Source organism: Prosopis cineraria, unplaced genomic scaffold (genome assembly GCF_029017545.1).
Source record: "Prosopis cineraria cultivar Desert tree isolate PC_DT_omini unplaced genomic scaffold, ASM2901754v1 PC7, whole genome shotgun sequence".
Classification (NCBI taxonomy): Eukaryota; Viridiplantae; Streptophyta; class Magnoliopsida; order Fabales; family Fabaceae; genus Prosopis; species Prosopis cineraria.
In genome coordinates this window covers 38,803,395-38,823,871 of record NW_026555338.1, presented here as the reverse complement: position 1 = coordinate 38,823,871, position 20,477 = coordinate 38,803,395, and the positions used below count along the sequence as shown (strand labels likewise).

At 33.6% G+C, this 20,477-nt stretch overlaps 2 protein-coding genes across 9 annotated transcripts; both read left to right on the top strand.

The window, feature by feature from the left end:
* The first annotated feature begins 220 nt into the window (after positions 1–220).
* Positions 221–10,307, top strand: LOC129315419 (cyanogenic beta-glucosidase-like). Of its 6 annotated transcripts, none has more exons than XM_054959082.1 (14): positions 224–1,515; positions 5,016–6,846; positions 6,920–6,989; positions 7,303–7,361; positions 7,510–7,585; positions 7,678–7,755; positions 7,851–7,938; positions 8,027–8,282; positions 8,438–8,553; positions 8,949–9,169; positions 9,307–9,338; positions 9,436–9,538; positions 9,643–9,751; positions 9,866–10,307. In XM_054959082.1, exons 2-14 carry the CDS (start codon positions 6,667–6,669, stop codon positions 10,035–10,037), a joined length of 1,560 nt encoding a protein of 519 aa, XP_054815057.1. In that variant the 5' UTR covers positions 224–1,515; positions 5,016–6,666; the 3' UTR covers positions 10,038–10,307. The 6 variants fall into 6 exon arrangements, 5 of the variants coding, with proteins under 5 accessions (XP_054815057.1, XP_054815056.1, XP_054815059.1 ...); XM_054959081.1 differs by having other exon boundaries at positions 1,827–6,846; XR_008594487.1 differs by having other exon boundaries at positions 221–6,846; positions 9,307–9,346; positions 9,866–9,898.
* Positions 10,308–11,763: 1,456 nt separating this feature from the next.
* LOC129315418 (ETHYLENE INSENSITIVE 3-like 3 protein) lies at positions 11,764–14,739 on the top strand. Of its 3 annotated transcripts, XM_054959080.1 has the most exons (3): positions 11,765–12,088; positions 12,402–12,579; positions 12,753–14,739. In XM_054959080.1, exon 3 carries the CDS (start codon positions 12,793–12,795, stop codon positions 14,503–14,505), a length of 1,713 nt encoding a protein of 570 aa, XP_054815055.1. In that variant the 5' UTR covers positions 11,765–12,088; positions 12,402–12,579; positions 12,753–12,792; the 3' UTR covers positions 14,506–14,739. The 3 variants fall into 3 exon arrangements, with proteins under 3 accessions (XP_054815054.1, XP_054815055.1, XP_054815053.1); XM_054959079.1 differs by having other exon boundaries at positions 11,764–12,088; positions 12,402–14,739; XM_054959078.1 differs by lacking the exon at positions 12,402–12,579.
* Positions 14,740–20,477: the final 5,738 nt, after the last annotated feature.

The window sequence follows — 20,477 nt, the reverse complement described above, 5'->3', positions numbered from 1 at the left end:
ATGCAAGGAAACTGAGTAGAGATGGGGAGATGGCATTTTTGGAATGTAGGCGTGGTAATGGTTGAGAAATAATCCTTCTTTGTGGGCTTTTTATGGGCCTGGATATGTTTTGTATTTATTTAGTTATTTAGTGAGTTAGACAATGAGGCAATTGCCCAAGCCATGTACTCAAATGGCTTATTAAATAAAATTGTATTATTCAGATAGGTTCGGGTTTTTTTTCAACAGGGTACTGGAGCTTGGTCAAATCATATGACCTATTACCCTTCTTGAAATCGGATGAGCATTCTTGCCCTAATTTCTTTTTCATCTCCCTTATTCTTGTCTCTCATCGCCGCTATTCTCTGTGTGTTCTTGCCTTAGCTTTTACAATCGTCTTTTCCATCAACGTCTCTGCCATGCTAACTTTTCTTTCCGACATAACTGAAACCACAGCCATCTAATCCTCAGCATCTATTCTTGATTTGACACATCTATTATACCTTCATCCGTCCAACACTCAGGCCACCACTCTCGTCCCTCAACCACTTACCGAAAGCGCAAATTATGTTATTTAAAGTTGCTCAATGTAGATGGCTTTATGCGCGAAGGAAAAAATCGGTATGATTAATGGTTCTTGCAAGAGAGATCTCCAAAAAGAGAATCTTCGGGATCAATGGTATCGCTGCGATGCTGCTGTGCTCTCTTGGTTAGTCAATTCTCTCTCCAAGGAAATCATAGTGAGTATCACGTTCTTTGATAGTGCTTGTCTCTTTTGGGAGGATTTGTGAGAGCATTTTAATCAGACTGACGGAACAAAGGTATGTAGCCTTTATCGTCTTATAAATTCTCATAATCAAGGAAATCTATCTGTATTGAGTTATTTCATAAGGCTTAAGGAGCTATGGGAGGAATATGCGACAATCTTTCCCATACCTACTTGCAAGTGTAATTCCATTCTAGAGCATACGAAGAACATTTAATGACAAAAGCTCTTCCAATTCTTAATGGGGCTCAATGACTCGTATCAATCCGTCAAAAGTCAAATTCTTCTTATAGATCCATTGCCATCCGTGAATGAGGCATATTCAATTATATCTCAAGAGAAGGCGCAAAAATTATTTCTACATCCTCTTTTATTTAACGTGAAGGATCCGTGATAGCTACGAGAGGCCGTGGTAGATTTGGTAGAGGGAAAGCTAGAGGCACCTCAACTGATGAGCGTTCTTATTGCTGCAAAAGAGGCCACATAAGAGACAATAGCTTTCATCTTGTTAGATTCCCTCCAAATTTTCAAGGAGGAAGAGGACGCAGCAATCAATTCAAACAAGCAAATAGTGCCGAAAGTAATGCCACTGTCAACTCATCTAAGTAATGTGACTCCCTAACTGAACACTAATTACTCTCACCAAAGGAATATGAAAGAATCATTGAGAATTTAAAGAAGGAGATTAAAGCACTGTCAACACTCAACAATGTCAAGTAGCAAGGCATCAGTGGGAACAATTACGTCCACAGATCAAGGGGAACCTTCAGGTTTAAACCCTTTAGCATTAGCCTTTATAAATACAAATCAAGCACATTAGATTAGGGGCCACCTGTCACATAGTCATTTATCTTATCTTGATTATTTTGCAGAATACATTGGCCCCTCTTTTAAAATTGAAATTTCTAATTCTAAAAAAGTATTGATCATACACACTAGGACTATCAAGTTGTTTGATAATATTACTTTAGATAATCTCTATTAAGCTCTAGGAATATGTTATAACTTGATCTCTATATCTCATCTCACAGATGAACATAAATGCATAGTTGCCTTTTTTCCTAACTTATGTGTCTTGTAGGGACTTACAATGGCAGAATGATTATGATTGGTAGAATAAGCTCATGACTAAACGTTGTAGATGAGAGTTCATGCTTTCACTAAAAATGTCACTTCTAATAGTAACACTTGGCACTTGAGATTGGGACACCCCTCAGGCTCCACACGCAAACATGTCTCTTCATTATAGAACAATTTATCTTCCTTTAATTCATCCAATTGTAATATTTGTTTTAAGGCAAAACAAGCTCGACTGTCTTTTGCTACTAGTGAAAGAAAAACTAAATCCTATTTTGATCTGTTACATGTTGATGTTTGGGGACCATGTAAAGAACCAACTCATCAAGGATACAAATTATTTTTATCAATAAGAGATGAGTTTTCTTGTGTTACTTGGGTCTATTTGTTACATAACAAAGAAAAGGCATCCTATCAATCGAAAAAACTTCTTTAAATTGGTAAGAAATCAGTTTGAAGCTAAAATTAAAAGAATTTGATGTGATAATGGCTCAGAATTCCTTAATCATGTTCACCTATTTTCTAGAAAATAGCATTTTACATGAGACTACTTGTGTTTGTACTTCCCAACAAAATGAGGTTGTTGAAAGAAAACATAGACACATTTTAGAAATTTCTAGAAATCTAATTTTTCAAGCCCATGTTCCTATAAAATTATGGGGAGAAGCTATCAGAATTGCAGTCTGCTTAGTTAATAGACTTCCTTCTAGAATCTTGGATTTTAAGACTCTTTATGAAACATTATTCAAAAAGAAACCTGATCTATCCAACTTTAAAGTGTTTGGTTGTCTTGCCTATGCTAAGAATCCAGGAAGACTAGATAAATTATAAACTAGATCAGATGCTTATGTTTTCTTGGGCTACCTTAACAATTAGAAAGGATATATATTATATGATATGAAAAATGATAATATTTTTTAACCCAAGATGTTATTTTTCTAGAAAATAAATTTCCTTTTTCAATTACAAAGACATTTGATCAGAATCCAAAAATGGTAAGTCTCCAAGATCCTTTCCTTTACGGCTATAGTATGCATGATTAGCATTATTACATTGGGACACATGTTGATCCTATTATTAGAAACCTAGAAAATAACATTTTTTTTATCTTTCTAGTTTGTGTGATAACCCTGATGTTTCTAGGCATAATAATGATAATCCTATGGTTAGAGACAATAGCATTTTGCTCAAAAATGAGGATAACAATGGGCTTGTTAGAGATAAAAGATCTCTTGTTTGGCTTCGTGATTATGACTGTTCTAGTCTTGAGTTGGCAAATAAGGTTGATAGTAAAGGAAATAAAAAGATTCTTTATCTTATGCAACACAGTATCAGTTATGCTAACATATCCCCATCATATAAGAAATTCATAGCATGTACTAATGATATTATTGAGCCAGACACCTTTGCAGAAGCCATAAAAGATTATAGATGGGTTCAAGCAATGAAAAATGAAATTACTGCACTAGAAAGAAATAGGACTTGGGAAATAGTATAATTGCCCCCTGGAAAAAGGGCAATAGGCTATAAGTGAATTTTTTAGAAGTTTAATGCTGATGTCAGCTTAAACAAATTAAAAGCAAGGCTAGTTGCAAAATATTATTGTCAAATAGAATGGATTGATTATTCTAAAACTTTTTCACCTGTTGTTAAAAATGAATAATGTGCGTTCTACGTTGGCTATCACTGTTAGAAATAATTGGGATTTATTTCAAATAGATGTCGACAATGCTTTCTTGATCCCTCTGGGATTTAGCAAGCAAGGAGAAAAAGAAGGTTGCAAACTAATTAAGTCTCTTTATGGGTTGAAGCAGGCTGTACAACTGTGGAATACAAAGCTTTGTGAGGCCTTGCTTATTGGAAGTTTTGTACAAAGTAAATTTGATTATTCCTTATTCACTTAAAGACGTGAAAATGAGTTCATTATCATATTAGCATGTGTAGATGATCTTGTCATTATTGGAAATAGTAAGAAGGAAATAGAAGAAATAAAAAGATATATGCACAATAATTTCAAAATGAAAGATTTAGGTTTGCTGCAATATTTTCTTGGAATAGAAATTGCCAAGTCTGACAAAGGATTGATTCTTAATCAGCGAAAATATATTTTAGATTTAATTGCCACTACAGGTATTAGTGCTTGTAAACCCAAGGAATATGCCAATGAACCCAGGTTTAAAGCTTTACAGTGTTGTTAGAAAGGGGAAAAAAGATCATTTATTAGCTGATTCATCTAGATACAGGCGCTTAATAAGAAAGTAATTGTATTTAGCTACTACTAGGCTTGATATTAGCTATTATGTTCATTTATTGAGTCAATTTATGCAAAATCCAAGAAAGTCTCAATCTCAAGGCTGATTTAAATACTGTGAAATATTTGAAAAAAGGATCCAGGAAGAGGCATACATTTCCTTATTCAGGTAAAATGAAATTAGAAGGGTACTGTGATTATGACTAGGCTTCTTGTCCTAAGTCCCGTAGATTAGTCACAAGATATATGATCAAGTTAGTAGGAGCCCTTATTGCATGGAAATCTAAGAGATAAATTAGTATTTCACAATCCTCTTTTAAGGTAGAATATAGGACCCTAGGAAGTATTGTTTCTGAAATTACTTGGTTAAAAGGTTTATTGAAAGAATTAAATATTACTAATTTAGCTCCTGTTTTTGTGTACTTTGACATTAAGGAAGCAATTTAGATAGCTTCAAATCCGGTCTACCATAAAAAAACAAAACACATAAAGATTGATTATCATTCTGTGAGAGAAAGGTTATAGGAAGGCTTGATTACTTTAAAGCATGTGACGTCTGGAGAATAGCTGGCAGATATGTTGACAAAGGCCTTTCGGAAAAAGAGTTATGATAATTTGTTATCCAAATTGGGTACCCTAACTATTTTTGGATCTAACTTGAGAGGGAGTGATAAGAAATAATCCTTCTTTGTGGGCTTTTCATGGGCCTGGATGTGTTTTGTATTGTTTAGTTAGTTTAGGCTTAATTCATTCTTGTATTTCTTGATTCTGTTGTTGGTTTATATAAGTCTCTTATAGCCCAGACTTATTTGGTGAGTCAGACAGTGAGATAATTGCCCAAGCTATGTACTCAGATAGCCTAATGGCTTATTAAATAAAATTATATTGTTCAGATTGATTCGGGTTTTTTCAACGGTAATGATGTGAAATGTATATTCACAGGGGCAGAGATCCGAATGACTATTACCCTCGTTTTGGTAATAATATGTAACAATGATTAACATGGGCCCACATTAAAAGCAAATCAAACACGAAACCGGCTGGAAGGGAAGCTTTCTTCTTCGGCTTCTATAAAGATTTTCTAAAAACTGAAAGGACGATGAGGCACATGAAACAAGGTGAGAGTCCCTTTGGACGGTCAAGTATTTGAGCTACTAGATTCCAGTTTGAATGAAAGGGCACAATCATAAAATGATAAAATATAGATATTATTCAATTGGTGCCGCAATAATTTCCCATCACAGTCGTCTTTTCTTCCCCTACTTTCACATGCTTGATTTCGAAGTAGCTAGACACTCCACTTGCTGCGATTTTTTCCCGAACAAACCTGAAGGCTTCACTAGAAAATTTCAATTATTTTCATCGGTTTGGCTAAATAATGGCAAAGTGTAAACCGATCGGCATTCTCCTTGTTCAAATTCTCTCGACATGAGTGTAGCCTCTCACTCTCCTTTGTTTCCTCGCTTGGTATGGGCCAAAAGGAAGAGAATTGAGTAAAACTAAAGAAGAAAAGAGCTTCCTTGATCAGACTGAAAGAGAGGTCAAAGTTTCGATTCTTGATGGAGCTGTGAACGACAGTCATTGTCTACGTGGCAAAAAGTTCCAAGGTGCATGCTTAGTCAGACTTTATTCAGCATCACATCATCCTGTGTCACCCCTACGTTTATGGTGTTTTGATCATTACTAACAGAATATAACATGAGGGACTAACCCTTTCAACGGAAATAATTATAAGGATCCAATAAGAAGGGAGGAAATTATAAAGATCTGATTCAAAATTGGGTAAAATTATAAAGATTAAAAGGTTAATTTTTCTTATTTAATTACATGCACACCAATCGGTCAATCCCTGCTTGCCTAATGCTAAGTAGGCGTCGGCATAGTCAAATACAAGACTCGGCCTGCGTCTGTCCTCTCGACGTCTGTGTCGCGGTTGTGCTGAGGTGGTTGTCCTTGATAAAGCCGGGAACAAAGAGATTCTTATGGTGCCAGGGCTATACATTCGCTCTGATTCTAGCATTCCTATATTCTGAACTTGTGCATAGAAACATGTCCCTCGATCTGTTTTATGTCAGGAGCTACTAGTGTCTAGAATGGAAGCCACCATTTAAATCTTACATGTAGCATGACAAGTTCAGAGATGCCATGCTCTATGGATGGCATGGAGATGCCCTTGAGATGGTGAAGACGGACAAGGGAAAATTGGATAATGTGGCGTGATCTGGGTGGTCCCTTCTGCCAAGGGTCAGAATTTCCCCACTTTATCCTGCTTCAGCATTCTCCGGAATCCTCTTCCTAATCGCTGTTTGCTAAGGTTGTTGCTCGCTCTGTCGTGGCATTCATGTTCATTTTCTTTTGAGTCTCGACACCGAAATTCCTTCATCCATTTGCTCAGAGGAACGCCGGAAAAGCGATTGCACGCATAACACTCGCTCAAATTTTACTGTTTATGGGTTTAGAAAAGGGGCGAAGGTACCATAAGAATTTGTGTGGCCAATGCACTTCATAATGGGTAACTCTCGATGATATCGGATCAGAATTGTTTGAAGCAGTTGAGAAATTTCCCATATAAATTCAAGATCTCGCCCTGGGTATGGGAGATCACAGAATTCAGTTACATTACTTTATGGCAATATTCCGTCGCCTTTCGGCCCTGCTTGCAATCACTTTGATGCAATCTGCCGCAACTCCGCCCGTCCTTGACGTTTCTTATCTTAATCGCACCAGTTTCCCCGTAGGCTTCATTTTCGGGACCGCATCTTCCGCCTACCAGGTCCATCTTTACTCTAGTCCCTCTTCTCTACTTCCTTGTTATGTACAATTAATTGAATTAACTTGTCATGCAGTACGAAGGTGCGGCAAATGAAGATGGTAAAGGACCTAGTATCTGGGATACCTTCACCCATAAATTCCCAGGTATCCATCCGTCTCCCTGTTCCAAACTATTTTGCCCATTCTTTTCCAGTTCTGTTGAACTCTAATTTCTGCCTATTTTTGTGTACAACTAACTTTTCCTGAGTTGCTACCATCCAGTGTCATTCTGGATAACTGAATTTTGGGGGTTTTGAATGCCACTGGCCAAGCATGCTATTGATTTTTTTCTCAGTTATTCTAGTCAAAGTATTCTCAGGATTTTGTTCACGCTATTTTCAACTCAGACAATTATAAATAGTTTAAATTTAATTTTTCTTATTCTAGACTAGTTTAAATTTCAAGATTGAGTTTGCAGGAAAAATAAGAGGAGGAAGCAATGGGGACGTAGCTGATGACTCATACCATCGGTATAAGGTATGGTCCGAATGACATAGGTGAACACCAAAATTGACATTTGCTCTCATGATTGGCTAATGATTTCAAACTCGACTCTTAAGAGTCGTTTTCTTTCATTTCATTTGTTTTTCTTTATAGCATGATGATATATTGTTACATATTATAGGAAGATGTCAGGATCATGAAAGATATGAATATGGATGCTTACAGATTCTCTATCTCTTGGTCAAGAATACTGCCAAGTCAGTCAAATGTTATTTCATGTGCCTGCGATGTTGTTTACTAGTTACACGTTTCATTTTGACCTTTTTAAATTTTTATGCACCCTCTGCAGAAGGAAAGGTTGGTGGAGGTATTAATCAAGAAGGAATTAAGTTTTATGACAACCTCATCAACGAGCTATTGGCTAATGGTCAAAATTAAATTTTTATTTTGTTTAGCCCTTTATTTTGTAGTATCATATTTATAACAAGGTATAAACATGACAAACCATTGAGATTAATTCAGGTCTGAAACCATTTATAACCATTTTCCATTGGGATGTTCCCCAAGCTTTAGAAGATGAGTATGGTGGCTTCTTAAGTCCTCACATTGTGTAAGTAACTCAATTTTCCACCGCAAGACCATCGGGGAAGAATTTTCATAAATCAATCTCTAATGGCTTAAATTTAAGTTATGTGCAGAGATGATTTTAGGGACTATGCCGAGCTCTGCTTTAAGGAATTTGGTGATAGGGTTAAGAACTGGATTACATTGAATGAACCAAGGAGCGTCAGCAAGAATGGCTATTCAAATGGCAGGTTTGCACCAGGTCGGTGTTCTGCTTGGTTGAAGATGAATTGCACTGGCGGTGATTCTGGGACAGAGCCCTATTTGGTTTCCCACCATCAACTTCTTGCTCATGCAGCTGCTGTTCAAGCGTATAAGATCAAGTATCAGGTCCTGTATCTGATTAAGGATATAACTTCATAAGTCTGAGCCCAAAAAAATTGATAATTTGACTTGTAATAGAATGGCCAAACACTTAAGTAAACATATTTACTGTTGAACTAGAATTATTAATAAATAACCAGCATGTTTGGAAAAGTGTGCAGGCTTCTCAAAAGGGTGTGATAGGCATAACCCTAAACTCTGACTGGTTAGTACCATTCTCCAATAGCAAATCAGACTGTGATGCTGCTGACCGAGCTATTGACTTCATGTTTGGATGGTGAGGACTCTGTATGTTAAAGTATTACTATTGACATTTCTTTCGTTTGTTGTACAAGGTAAAGAGTAAAAGCTAGTTCTGTTAAAATTGAATAAAAATAATTTGACTACTACGTGGACAGCTTAACTGCCCTGCATCCATCACTTTTCACTCCTATGAAAGATTCCGTTGAACTTAGGTTAGTTTTGGACAATTATCAGTGAATTACGAGAGCCCTCAAGATTCTGAAGATAGTTGGTGGGCCTTTTTACGGACCCCTTCTTGTGACTAGTGGCTGCACGCAATGGAAGGAGCGCCGAAATTTTATGTTGGAGATAGCATTAGAATCAAGCAGATGAAAATGGCAAGAAGACAACTTTCAAGTGGGTGCATGAACTTTTTATCTTTGATTTCAGGTATATGGAACCACTCACAAAAGGTGAATACCCGAGAAGCATGCAATCTCTAGTAGGAAACCGATTGCCAAAGTTCTCCAAAGAACAATCCAGGCTACTTAAAGGGTCATTTGACTTCCTTGGCTTAAACTACTACTCTTCCTTTTATGCTGCTGATGCGCCTCACCTACATAAGCCCAGCAGACCAAGCCTACAGACTGATTCTTTGGTTAATGTTACAAGTAAGAATAGCATTATATGAGATATGAGAAAGTTGTGTATGCAATGATTAATTCAGTTCTGATGGCATAAAAGAATTGAAGAAAAACTATACTGTGATTGTGATTGTAAAACCATGTATTTTGTTTTGCTATGACAGATAGTCGTGATGGGAAGCCCCTTGGACCAATGGTATCTATGTGCGACTTCATTCGCAAATGCATATCAAAGCTTTTATGGCCTTTTATTCCTCAATAAATAATAAATATAACCCTTCATTTATGTGCAGGGTGCGTCAGACTGGTTATGTATTTATCCTAGAGGATTGCAAAAACTGCTGCTCTATATCAAGAGAAAGTACAACAACCCCGTAATTTACATTACCGAAAACGGTACTACATTGGTCATATTTCTTTTTTTATGTATGCATTGGTTGATGTGAATGTTAAACGCTGAAGAAATTAAGTGAATTTTATTATATATGTGCATATTATAGGATATGATGAATATAATGATCCAACACTATCACTTGAGGAAGCCCTTAAGGATATTTACAGAATTGATTATTATTACCGTCATCTCTACCATCTTCAAACTGCTATTAGGTAAGAAGCCCCCTGTGAGAAGAATCCCCCCCCCCCCAAGGTATTATTTGTTTCAAATGGAGTCATTGTCGCATTTTAATTCTTATGTTTTGGTTGGCTTTTGGTGCATGCAAGGGACGGTGTGAATGTAAAGGGGTATTTCGCGTGGTCATTGTTGGATAACATGGAATGGGATTCAGGATACACTGTGCGATTTGGGATCAACTTCGTTGATTTCAAGGATGACTGGAAAAGATACCCTAAATTGTCTGCTTACTGGTTCAAGAATTTCCTCAAGAAATACTAATTAGATTAAGGAAAAATACAACCACTGATCCCTATTGTTTTTCAGCATTTTCAATCTCTATAATTTCAGTAAGATTAGATGACATTTACTGCTTAGGTCCTTATGGTTTTAGTGTTATACTGAAAGCATTGGAAAAAAAAAATTACAGGGATTAAGATCAAAATTTGACAAAACTATATGGACTAATAATTGTATTTTTCCTAGATTTAATTGCAATTTCTCCTTATGAACAAAGAAATGATGAATACTCTTTATTGTATTATCATATAAGGTGTGGCTATTGTCCCCGTAACTTGTGCTATTACTTATGCTAGAGACCCTGTGTTAATGACCGGTGCTTGTAATAATTTTTTTTTTTTCACTCAACCATTTGTACGTTGGCTCCCAGATATTAGACGGGAGTTTGGATTTATCATTATTTGGTTAGCTTGAGGATGTGAATGAGGTTTCTGTTTTCGTAACCTGGGGCAAAAGAAGTGTATAGAAATGGGGAGTAAACAAGTAAGAACATTGGAGAGAAAGCAAGTGCATTGAAGCTATAGATATGTAAAACTACTCATTAATCATTACGCATGATATTCGCACTAGTTTCGTTAAACGTGGAAACACAACCTCTACGAACAATGTCAACAAAAACTTTCTTCTTCGTGATCGCCTTCATGAGTTACTGAAGTTTTAAGTTATAAGCTGAATAATAATGAAGATTAGATGGATGAAGATAGATAGATAGATAGATATATATATAAGGAGAGGGCAACGCCCAAAAAACTAATTATTTCAAGGAGGGGATAAAGTCACTAGGGTTCTCAGATGATCTCTAATCGTATCAACGAACTCAAAAAATCATTTGTTCTTTATGCCATCCTCCGCCGGTAAACCTGCGACCCTCTGTATGTGTAAACTGAAAGAGTGTACTAGATGGATGGCGATGTTGTTTGTAGAATTTTGAAGGTTTTTGTAAGCAACGATAACAAAATAATTGGGATGCCCAACGATAATGGGCCTTGTATTTCAGTTGTTCACTTGTTTTGAATCCAAATGCTAAATGCTATAGTTCCCTGCTCTTTTGTCAAAATGACATGAATAAAATACTTCCAACAGGGGTTAAGTTGATAAAATTAACATTTAAATTTTTATTAAGAGAAGTATTTATATTTAATATTTGATGGTATGTCAAATAAAAATAATTTATAGTAAAAGAATAACCGTAAACAATAAAAAAATATTATATACTATGCATTTGAAATGGTATTGATAGAGTAGAACCAAGTTAAGATATTCAAATTGATATGTTCAAATAAATGGGTTTCCTTATTAGTATTCACAATTTCTGAGCAAGATGGGTTTTCTGACTGTGATTTACTCATTCCGGTCTCATTTATAAATCCAATTTTAGAAGGTGTATTTGGTCCCATTTATACGTCTTTTTAGGTAATATTTGAGAGGTATTTTCAAAATTACCTTTTATGAGAGAGAAAAAGTAACAGGACATTACTTTTTAGATTTGTTATATAAGGGCATGTTTGGAATTTTACTTATTTTTATTCCTTGTACTTTTATTATATTGGTATTGATGAGATTGGTAGAAATGACTTATAAATAGGACCGGAGGGAGTACATGTTTTGATGGAATTTTGTTATCATTTTTTTTTTTAAATTAAGACCTTGTCAAAAAAAAAAAGAAAAAGAAAAAAGAAGAAGAAGAAGGCCGAAGTAGAACGTGAAGATCCACACTAGAAAGTTAGAGGCGCGTTGCAGGGGATCGTGCGGACTCCGAAGGCCGAAGTGATTTTGTGTTTTTCTCCAATCGTCGTAAGAGTTTGGGCATCTCCCTCCTCTCTTCAATCTCCATCTCCAGAGGATAAAACCGCTTTTCCCATCGCGGCAACGGATTGTTCAACCTCCTTCGGATTTGCCCGCAAAAAGCAAAAGCCCCCTTCGATTCTCAACCTGGGACGCTGTAAACGATTCGAGAAGCTCGACTTTGGCACTCAACTGTCCCCTGCATATTTATTGATGGGTGAAATCCAAGAATTTGGAGTTGACGTTGGGTATGAGTATTGACTATATTGATTTTATTATGAGCTTCAATTTCGTGACTTTTCTTCTATTTTTGAAGCTTCTTTTATTTGTGTTATTCCAAAAAAGTTTACGCTATACTTTGCCTTTTCTTTTATACGAATCGTATAGTCAGGCCAATTATCTGTTTGCTCTTTGGAGTTCACGGGCCATATGGATTCATTCAAAACAAAATTAGAACATTGTATAAGTTTTGTAACATTTTGGTATTGCGATGAGTGTTCCCTGAGCCTCGTAAGTTTTCTGATTCCATATAGGGTATTGACGACTTTATAACAATTTCAGGTATTATATGCAATCTATTTCAACTTTGGAATTCAGCGCTTGAATTTTGTTAAATTGGTTTCTGAGAAACGATTGGGGAGAAAAGGAATGAAATTTCGAGTGTTGATTATTAGTTTTCTTATGCTAGTAGAGTTTGCTCTTTACTGACTTCCGTATGTCTCAATGAACACTTATATATGTAAGTTCAGTTCTGTCTTTGGAGAGCAATTCAAGATAGCCTTTCTTAATTTGTTGGTCCCAAATCCGTTCCACGTTTCATTTCAATAGATATTCTCAGCAGCCAGGCTGAGAGGATTTCTTACTTAATTCAGTGAAGAAGCTTATGATATTTGGTGACACATTGATCTACAGTTCGGATTTAGAAGCTGATGACTTTGGATGCCAGACCATAATGGAGAAAGATGTCAGTGATGAAGAGATTGAACCAGAGGAATTGGAGAGACGGATGTTGAAGGATCGCATCAAACTCAAGAGGATCAAGGAAAGACAGAAGGTGGCTGCGCAGCAGACTGCAGAGAAGCAAAAGTCCAAGCAAACCTCTGATCAAGCTCGCAGGAAAAAAATGTCCAGAGCACAAGATGGGATCCTTAAGTATATGCTGAAGCTTATGGAAGTCTGTAAAGCCCGTGGGTTTGTGTATGGAATTATTCCTGAGAAGGGTAAGCCCGTGAGTGGTGCTTCAGATAACATTAGAGCATGGTGGAAAGAGAAGGTAAAGTTTGATAAAAATGGTCCTGCGGCTATAGCCAAGTATGAAGCAGAGTGTCTTGCTATGAGCGAGGCTGATAATAAACAGAAGGGGAACTCACATAGCATTCTCCAAGACCTGCAAGATGCAACGCTTGGGTCACTTCTATCTTCTCTGATGCAACATTGTGATCCTCCTCAGCGGAAGTATCCATTGGAAAAGGGTGTTCCTCCACCGTGGTGGCCAACTGGGAATGAAGATTGGTGGGTACAACTTGGTCTACCCCATGGACAGAGTCCTCCTTACAAGAAGCCACATGATTTGAAGAAGATGTGGAAAGTTGGAGTGTTAACTGCAGTTATAAAGCACATGTCACCAAACATTGCAAAAATAAGGAGGCATGTCCGCCAGTCCAAGTGTTTACAGGATAAGATGACGGCAAAGGAAAGTGCAATTTGGTTAGGGGTATTAAGTCGAGAAGAAGCTCTGATTAGGCAGCCTAGTAGTGATAATGGTTCATCTGGAATAACTAAAACACGGCCTGGTGTACCAGTTGAAACTAAGCAAGGGCCAGCTAGCAGTGATAGCAATTATGATGTTGATGGTGCTGATGATGGTGCTGGTTCTGTTTCTTCTAAAGACAATAGGAAAAATCAGTTGATGGATGTTGATTCGTTAGATAAACGGAGGATGGGTCCTGATTGTATCCAAGATAAAGAGCGACCTGAGAAGCAACGCTGGAAGAAAAAACCCCGTTTTATATCAAGTGCATCTGACAGAGTACCTGCATCATCTCAAAATGAAGCCTTACATGTTGAGCCTATCAGCACTCTGCTGAATAAGACCCAGAAGGAAGTGCCAGGAACTGGATTCCAAATTCATGAAAATGGAGAGGTCAATGAGACAGATTCTGTTCTGACGCCCTTGGAGAAAGGTCTTGAGGTGACGACTCAAATGCCAGCACATGAATTTGGTCAGTACCCTTACCTGAATTCAAACACCACAATTTCCTCAGAAAGCATGCACATGAATGGAAGACCATTGCGCTATGATGCAATGCAAGATCCTGATACACATAATCTAGATACTTGTAATGCTTATGATTCGGCAGCAGGATTTAGGCCTAATTGTGAAGGGCAGCTATTGCAATCGGGAAATGGTGAACTGTTTCGGCAAGAGAATGACGCAGCCCCTATGCCAGCTGGACATATGAAAGGGGGTGAGATTACTGGAGTAGACCTGCAGTATTATGTAAAAGATACATTTCAAAATGAGCTAGAAAGGCCTATGGAAAACCCTTTCCTTGGATCGCCAATCCATGGGCTGTCGTTAGATTTTGGAGGACTCAGCACTCCACCATTTGATCTTGATGATATCTTGGGTGATGATGAAATGATGGAGTACTTTGGGGCATAGATTTTAGAATTGGGGACTTGGTGCAGAGATTGTAAGTGCTATTCTCTTAAATTTTCCCAAATTAACCCAAAGTAGAATCACTTGTGTTCTAGTATTGTTTCTTGACTCATCCTTTTCCAGGAACTTTAAATTCTTGCTGTAAATTGTTCTGCTGGGTGAAGGTTCCCAGATCAGTATCAGGATGCTGTTCGATTTGAAAAGTGATAATTTTAATGTTAATATGTCATCAATTTACAGAGCAGGAGTGATGAAAGCATGAATTTGTGATATAGGTGTACCGGTTCAATATTATTTATTATTTCTGGTAGTTTCATGGTAATTAGTCATTTTGTTGTACTGGATAAGCTAAACATCACTAGAAAGTACCTCCAAATTTAATTAAAGAAGAAACACGGCCTCCCCCCCCCCCCTTTTCTCTCTCTCTCTTCTCAATACGTGTGACAGCAGTACGCTGGTATGCATGTTTTTCAAGAGAATATTTCGTGCATCCTATCTTTATGTTTTTTTTTTTTTATAAAACTAAGTTTTTAAATCCATCTACATTTGCCTTTGGAAATTCGGATGCTCGCTGTATTGAAACTTGTGATTAATGCCATCAAGCGGCCCCATCATGCGGATTTCTGTGTTAATGACCTGGTTCATGTACAGAGGGGTAACTGGTGACTTTATTGGATGAGAATGTAGTGGTGGCTCTGACTTGAGGTAGGGAAATGAGACGTGGGCACCTTAGGGTGAGATGAAGATTTGTCTTGCTCTTTAGCTAGAACGCAATGGTGAAGCCAGAAGCACATGCAACCCTCATTTTGGAGAAATTATATGAAAATAATATAAATTTTTGTATTTTGCTCCTTCTAGTCATAGGATTTTGTGCCCCTATAAATTTAGATCATTTTTAATATATATTTTAACTAATTCAATAATTCTTGATAATTAATTTTAGACTTCAATTGTTGATATGCATAATAATATTTAATCTAAAAGACATATTTATGTACCAGTTTATTTTCTTTTAGTTAACAAAAATTTTACATATTGCCATTCTCCAGAGATCATGAAAAAAGGTGGCACTATCAAAATGATAATCTAGTATGGCTATATTAGAAAACACTTTTAATAACTAATGATTAAAAAGTCAGATTGATCAAGCTAATGGCTCAATTGAATTAAAAAAAAATCATTTGGAAAGTTGAGCCGGATTGAACCGCTTTGGACCACCACATTGTTCAAAAAATGACTTTTTCTTTTTAAAAAAATTATTAATTTTATTAAGAAAATGACTACTTTTTTTAATTATTTGATGTTATGTTGTACTATATGACTTATTGAGTTATGATAAATTTAAAATATTTTATTTTATTTTAAAGTTAAGTAGTAATTTCATATTTATTTCTTATATTTAGATTATTATATACATATATAATTTTTTTAATTTAATTATTACGTCAACGGTTTGACCATTAATCCAATTGGTTCGACCATGCGAACAATGAACCACTAGCCTTTTCGGTTTAATATTGGGTCCGGTTTTAAATGCATTGTTAATAACAATGACAATAAAGTTATGGGTTGAAAAAGCAAATTGGCCCCTAAACTAATGTTTGAATTCTTTCCAAAGAGGTGTTAACATTTAGTGTTCAATTATGTCTTAAATATAATTTTCTTCAATTAGAGGATACAAGTAAGCAATCAAAAAACCTTTTTTTTCAAAAAAAAATTATTTTGTGCATGCTAAGAATATAAGGATAAATGAGCAAATTACCCCATACATTTTAAATCCAATAGTATCATAGATCTTAAAATTATTTATCACGTAAATTATTCTCTTAACTTTTAAAAATAATGCAATATATTCCTTACTGTTAATAAAAGTTAACTTTGATAGTTAATTAACTAAAAAATAACAAAAAAGAACATCAAAAATTATAGAAAATGAAAAAAATATAATAAAGGACCTAAAAATTACAAATAATGACCCAAGATATTATGAAAAAAGCCAAAAAAAATTTTGGTCATTTTCAATAATTTTTTAGTTCACTTTCTAGTTAATTAACGGTCAAAATTATTTTTTGTTAAAGACAGATACTACATTATATCATTTTCAAAAATTAAAAGAACAATTTATGTAATAAATAATTTAAGATTTATGATACTATTGGACCTAAAGTTCAATAGATAATTTGCTCATTTATCCAAAATATAAATATGTTATTTTATTTTTGAACTTATTGCCCCTGAAAAAAATTAAAAGATAATTTCAAAGCTATATATATATAATATGATAATATGATATTATAAAAATACAATATAAAAATAATTTTAAAATGCTAGCAATTATAGTTAAAAATGCTTCATTTTTTTAACAAAATAAAAAAGTAAGTATAACAAAAAGTATTGCAAAAAAAGGTTAAAAAAACAATTGAGGTTTAAAGAAGAAGAATGATGGGCTTCACAAAACTATTAATTTCACTTATCTAGGAACAGTAAAAATTATTGTATTTTACTACATATAAGATTAGTGTAATTGTTAACATTGCTAATATTTCGTTAAATATTTTAAAATACTTAATTTTTTTTATAATTATACTGAAATTTTTAAAATCATTATTTTATTCTTATAACCTAACTATCTACTATCCCTCTCCTTCCAATTTTAAAAACTTTAAATAATTATCTCAATATTTAAATAAATTATTTAAGATTTTATGTTAAAATTAATAAAATAAATATAAATATAAATTATATTGAATAATTCATTATAGGGTTAATGAGCATTATAAACTCTAAAGTATTGCATGAAAAGTACATTGAACACTAAACTCTCAAAATGTGTAAAATGAACTATAAACTTTTAAATTTATAGCAAATAAAATCTCGCAGTTAACTCATCATTAACGTAGTTACTGTCCACTCAATGGGGCCAAGCCAAAATGCTAATGTGGTAGTTCTTTACGGATGTGTCATTTTTAATTAACACCACATACCTTAAATTATTGCGTGAGTAATATCATAAATCCTGAATTTTAAAATTCAAAGCAAATTACTCCTGCCATTTATATGTAGAACGTTGACTGTTATGTAAACCGAGTTAACCTTAGCATAATTTGTCATGATAAATGCATTGTTGGCTACTGTGAATGACTCATAATTTTATGAAATGACATTTCTTACCCTTTTTTTGCAATATTTTTTAAATAATTGGTATCTCATACTTTTATATATTCTACAACTTTGATTTAGTCTTATTCTAAATAATATTTATTTATTTAATGGTGAAAACTTAAGATACCATTTAAAAAAAGTTTAAGATTTTAATTAACTAGTTTAATTTGTTTTGAAATCTATTGATAAAATTGTTGACTTGCATCCATTGTTTTGTAAAATCCTTTGCTACGTAAACTTCTTTTTAAATGAAATCCCAAATTTTTACCATTAAATAAATAAAAATTATTCAAAATAAGATTAAATTAGAGTTATAGAGTATATAAAAGTATGAGATACCAATCGTTTGTAAAATATTACAAAAAAGAGCAAAAAATGTTATTTTATAAAATTATGAGTTGTTCGCCTCAACCAATAATGCATTTACCATGGCGAACCACACTAAAGTTAATTTGATTTGTATAATAATGAGTGTTTTATACATAAATGATAGAAGTAATTTGCTCTAAATTTTAAATTTTGGAGTCCAGAATGCTAGTCATGCAGTATTTTAAGGTATGTGGTGCTAATTAAAAATGACATAGCATTAAGGTATTGCCACATTAGCATTTTAATTAGGCCCTACTAAGTAAACAGTAACCGCATTACTGGTGAGCTAACAGTGCAGTTTAATTTGCTATAAATTTAAAAATTTATAGTTCATTTTATATATTTTAAGAATTTAGAATCTAAAACACTTTTAACGCAATACTTTGGAGTCTAAAATGTTCATTAACCTTTTATTATATTTAATTCTTATTTCATTAATTTTTTAAATGTGTGTTTGAAATATTATTTTGGTCAATTTATATATTTAAATTTTTCAAATATCATTAAATAAACATATACACATAACCAAAAATTTTAAAATATAAATAAAAAATTTAAAAAATATATGCATGAATTTTTTTTTTTGTAATTTGAACGATTTTTGGCAACATTTACATTTAAAAAAAATGATATTTTAGTTTAATATATATAACTTAATGGTTAACTAATGATTGGATGGATGAAAATGAAATCTTAAAAATGGAGACGATGCTTCTATTTATAACTATTAATAATTGAAGAAAATATAATGAGCTTCCTTATGTTTTGTTAAAATTGTATAAACCTCCCATTTATTTTAAAAACCTATACTTTAATCCAATCTTTAACATGATTAGGAATATTCCATTAAAGGTTTTACAATATTTAAATTTTCATTTTGAGTTATGATAAAAAATTTAAAATTATTAGTTTGTTCTTATGATATAACTGTCTACTTTCTCTTCAATTTTTTTTAAAAACCTTCAAATAATTAAGTATTTTAATATTTAAATAAATAATTTAACAATTGTGTCCAAATTAATATTTTTTTTAAAAATAAACATAAATTATGTTGAGTAATTTATTATATTGAATTTTTATTTTATAAATTTTTTAACTAAGTATTTGAATATTATTTTAGCCAATTTACGTATTTAATTTTTTAAAAAAATTAATAAATAAATATATTTTCATAATTAAAATTTTTTTAAATAGAAATTAAAAAAGTAAAAAAATACATGCATTAATTTTTTTGGGATAATTTGACTGATTTTTTTAAGAAAAAATTTATATTTTAAAGAGAATTATTTTAATTCAAAATATGTGACTTAATGGTCAATTAACGATTGAATTGATGAAAATAAAATCTTAAAAATAGAGAAAATTTTGTGTTTCATATCTATACACTAGGGGGTTCATATATATTTTAAAAATAAAAAAAGAGATATATGTAATTAAATTAAAACAAAGGAGATGTTAGAGTATTTTACTCTTTATAACTTATAATAGGGTAGGTTCATATATATTTCTAAAATAAAAAAAATATAATTAAGATAAAATAGATAAGACATTAAAATATTTAACTCTACTAATTATTATTCACTCTCCTGTTAACAAGGAGGAGGTCTCCGGTCTACGGTCTCCCTAACAGGTACACAACTTATAAGTTGTCAATATTTCTTCCCTTGTTGAGGATTTGGATTCGTTGAATGTGCTTAATATAGGTATTGAATTCCTACTCTACTTGAGATTAACGAATGTGTGAGTTTAATTAAATAATTGATATGAATTTCAATAGTTCAAATAGCATAAGCACTCAATGCTTACAATTACCAAATTCAAATCTCCTAAATGATGATGACATTAGCTTATTATTATCCAAACTACCAACTGTCTCGTGGATTACATTACAATATGTAAATATTATTTTATTGTTTGTGGCATGAGACTTGTCTTCCATCGCACTCATGAAAAAAATTGTTATTAATAACAAATTTTAAGCATGCTAATACTGCTATAATCCCTAAAGTTGACCATCTTACTATACTTGAAGAGTTTCAACCAATATTTTTTTGTGACCAGCTTTAAAATTTTTACCAAGATCCTTACTGTTCGCCTTAGGAGTTAAATGAATTAACCTATTGGTCCTCAGCAATGTGGCTTTATCTTTGGAAGGCGGGGGAGTGTTGATGCCATTCTTGCACGAGAGGCTATCCATATTGTTTGGGGCCAAATATAAAATATCGTTCAAATAGTTCACGAGACTAGTTAGATTGAGTAATCGAAGCGTCAGGCCTAATATACAACAAAGACGTCAGCCTTGAAGCTTAATAAAGTCCACAACAAATAAACATACCAAAATCCCACTAGCTTTAAATATTAGACCGTTGGCACGAGGACACGATCTTAAGTAATGTTAAAATCTATGCTCGAGTAGTTCGATGAAACATGATGGTTATCAAAAT